Source organism: Condylura cristata, unplaced genomic scaffold (assembly GCF_000260355.1).
Source record: "Condylura cristata isolate star-nosed mole 26May11 unplaced genomic scaffold, ConCri1.0 scaffold00008, whole genome shotgun sequence".
Lineage (NCBI taxonomy): Eukaryota > Metazoa > Chordata > Mammalia > Eulipotyphla > Talpidae > Condylura > Condylura cristata.
In genome coordinates this window covers 25,740,086-25,743,169 of record NW_004567109.1, presented here as the reverse complement: position 1 = coordinate 25,743,169, position 3,084 = coordinate 25,740,086, and the positions used below count along the sequence as shown (strand labels likewise).

The 3,084-nt window shown below is 34.1% G+C and overlaps 1 protein-coding gene across 1 annotated transcript in view; it reads left to right on the top strand.

Moving 5' to 3' along the window:
- Nucleotides 1–3,084, top strand: part of STIL (SCL/TAL1 interrupting locus) — a 37,473-nt gene that overhangs the window by 16,723 nt on the left and 17,666 nt on the right. Inside the window, exon 13 of the mRNA XM_012722180.1 lies at nt 2,919–2,980. Within this exon, the coding sequence (XP_012577634.1) occupies nt 2,919–2,980 (62 nt within the window). The remainder of the gene's footprint in view (nt 1–2,918; nt 2,981–3,084) is intronic.

The following is a 3,084-nucleotide window of genomic DNA, read 5'->3' as shown; positions in this document are numbered from 1 at the left end:
AGAGAGAAACTACCTCATACTGATATGGAGGAAAATAGAGCAGTATGTATAGAAGATCAAACCACAATATTCTTTTAAGAAAGGCTAATTCAGGGTAAGGCTCAACTCTATAAAGGAGAAAATCTTGTCATTCGCAACAACTTGGATGGCTCTTGAAGTGACTTAAATAAGACAGAAAGACAAATGTCTGAGCTTGTGTGTGGATTCCTTTATAGAAATAAAAGCAGTTGGCTCCCCACATCCATGGTTTTAAGCGTCTGTGGATTCAACCAGTCTCAGATTGAAAATACTACATAATTATACTTCCATGGTGGCATCTGTACTGAACATGTACAGTCATTCTCTAGGCAGTACAGTGTAACAACTGTTTATACTAGGTATTTATGTAAAGGATGTGGGTAGGTTTTATGCAACTACTATTCCCTTTTATATAAGGGACTTAAGCATTCTTGGATTTTGTTAGCTGTGGGGAGCCTCAGAACAAGTTTCCTGAGTGTATCAAGGGAAACTGTACCTTTAGATCTAAAGAACAAATTGAACAAATTGATGGTTGCCAAGGAGTCATAAGCTTTGGGATTTGGTCAGAAAGTTACAAAGAAGTCCTGAGAATGTGACCTAGCACATTGTGTATCATATATTGAAAGTATCCAGGAGAACAGAATCCTAAAAGTTCTCAGTACAACTTTTTTGTGTGTGTGTGACTTTATGGTGATGGTTATTAACTGAACTTGTTATGGCAGACATTTTGCAATATATGCAAATATAAAATCATTATATGTTTGAAACTAATATGTTAGATGTAAAAATGTCACTTAAAAAATAAAGGAAGATTCAGGTAATAGAAATAAGAAGTCTTCCTCCCAGTGTTTCAGAACTGCTTTTCATCTAATAGAATTTTCTGGTGCTCAGTCACATTTCAAAGTATGACCTGCTTCTTTCCAGAATGTTGACTCCTCTGACAAAAAACCAATCCTTTTTGAACTGAGTGCTGAAAGCCAAAATGCAGAAACAGAGTTTTTCAACAAAGTTTTCAAGAATCTTTCAATTAAGAGGTAATAGACATGTTTTTTTTTTCTTTTTTAATTATGTATTTTTTAAGTTACACTCATTAGTTTTGGATGAGTAAAATAACTTTCTAGTTCTGATGAAGTTGTATGTCAATATCTGATATGATATGTATTTGCTTTAAATACATTCCTTTATACTCAGATTTTAGATGATAATTTTAATGAAGTAACAACTCTAATATTCTCATTTGAGTTGATTTATTATATCGGAAGAAAGGTATTTGTCAGAAATCTTACTTTGGAAGAAACATCCTGTTTAGTTTTATTTGCCTCCTGTTTATTTTTTTCTTCATTGTCATTTTTAAGACTGAACTATCAGATACACTGCCATAAAAAAGAATTCATGTACCTTAAAATAAAATAACTTGTAATTGTCAGATGCTAAATTAAGTGGCCCAGATACTACTGTGGCTTATTAAAGCACTTTATTCAATTTCAAAAAGAAACAAACACTAGATTATTAAAGATTTATTATCTTCCCCTCAATAGGTCTTTCCAAACATTATCTCCAGGAAAAATGCCAATAAATGATCATGATTCTGGTGTTGAAGATGAAGATTTTTCTCCAAGACCAATTCCTAGTCCTCACCCAGTAAGTCAGAAGGTATCACTGATTTTATATAGAACTCGCCTTTGTGGTTATAAACCTAAAAATCTCTTTATGTTAAAGGACTCAGTAATACTATATAAAACTTAAGTTGCATTCTAAGATATGTTTAGGTGTCTGTATTGCTCTGGCATTATATGTAAATATATGCATTCTTCTGAGTTACATGTAGTTGTTACATGTAGCAATAAATGTGATTATATATGCACCTGTATTGTAAGTGTGTACATACTTAGTATTCACAGAGGAAATTGAGACATAGACCTGCCCATGTATTACTCAACTAGTATGTAGCAAAACTGAATTCTAACTCAGGTATGGTTAACCCTGTAAACTCAATATTCTATACTGTCACCAGAGCATGACATTGATTTTTATTATCATGTTTTGAAAAAATAATCTGGCTTTTAATTGCTAATAACCCCTGTTATAATTTTTTGATTGCAGCCGACTAGTGTGGGTTATTTTAGAATTAATGTAGCTTAATTAGACTAATTGCTATATTAGAGGAGTGGAACTATTTTTTTTTAATTAATAATGAAATTACAACCAAGTTCACCACAGTGAGTATTTTACTGTTTCCTGCTGTCTTCCAACACTCTTGGTATTAGTGGAATGAGTAATGGTGAATAACTTCACATAGTAGAAAAATATACTGAAATGTTTATTGAGGAGCCCTTCATATTTATTGTACAAAAACACAAAAACATTTTTTTAGTAGATCTGTAGATATATGTACTACCTGTGATAAATTTTTGCAGAGAAAGGGTTTTTTTAAAAAAAGCCCTGAATATTACAAACGTTTTCTTTATTGTGCTCTGTGGTGTAAGCAATATTGTTGAGTTTTTTTTAAGATTTATTTATTTATGCATGCAAGGGCTAGCGTATAGGCCAGAGATGTGGGGGTGAGAGGAGTCACCAGAGACAGAGTGGGGAGCAGAACAGGCAGATAGATGAAGTACACTGCTGAGGGGAGCAGCGGGCAAGACAGAAGTCTGCCATGCCATGTGGGTCACCTCTCTGGCTGGGGAGCAAACTTGTGCTGTAGTGGCTTCAGATAACTTTTCAGTGTTTTGACCTGTTGTGCCACCAGGGAGGGCTTCATGTAAGCAGTATTAATTAAGTGTTCCAATAAAAGGAGTTCCATTGTTGAGTAGGTTTGTGAAATGCTTAGTTTTGTTGTGTGCAAGCACCTTGTTTATTTTGCCATAATTGTATTCCTAGTGTCTAGCACATAGAAGAAGCCAAGTGTTTTCCAAGTGTTTGCCAAGTGTTTTCATATTTGCCAAGTGTTTTCATGGAGAATATATATTTTTTTTAAGATTTATTTATTTATTTGTGCATACAGAACTGGGGTACAGGCCAGAGGCTCAGGGGTGGTGAGAGGCTTCACCAGAGACAGAGTGGGGA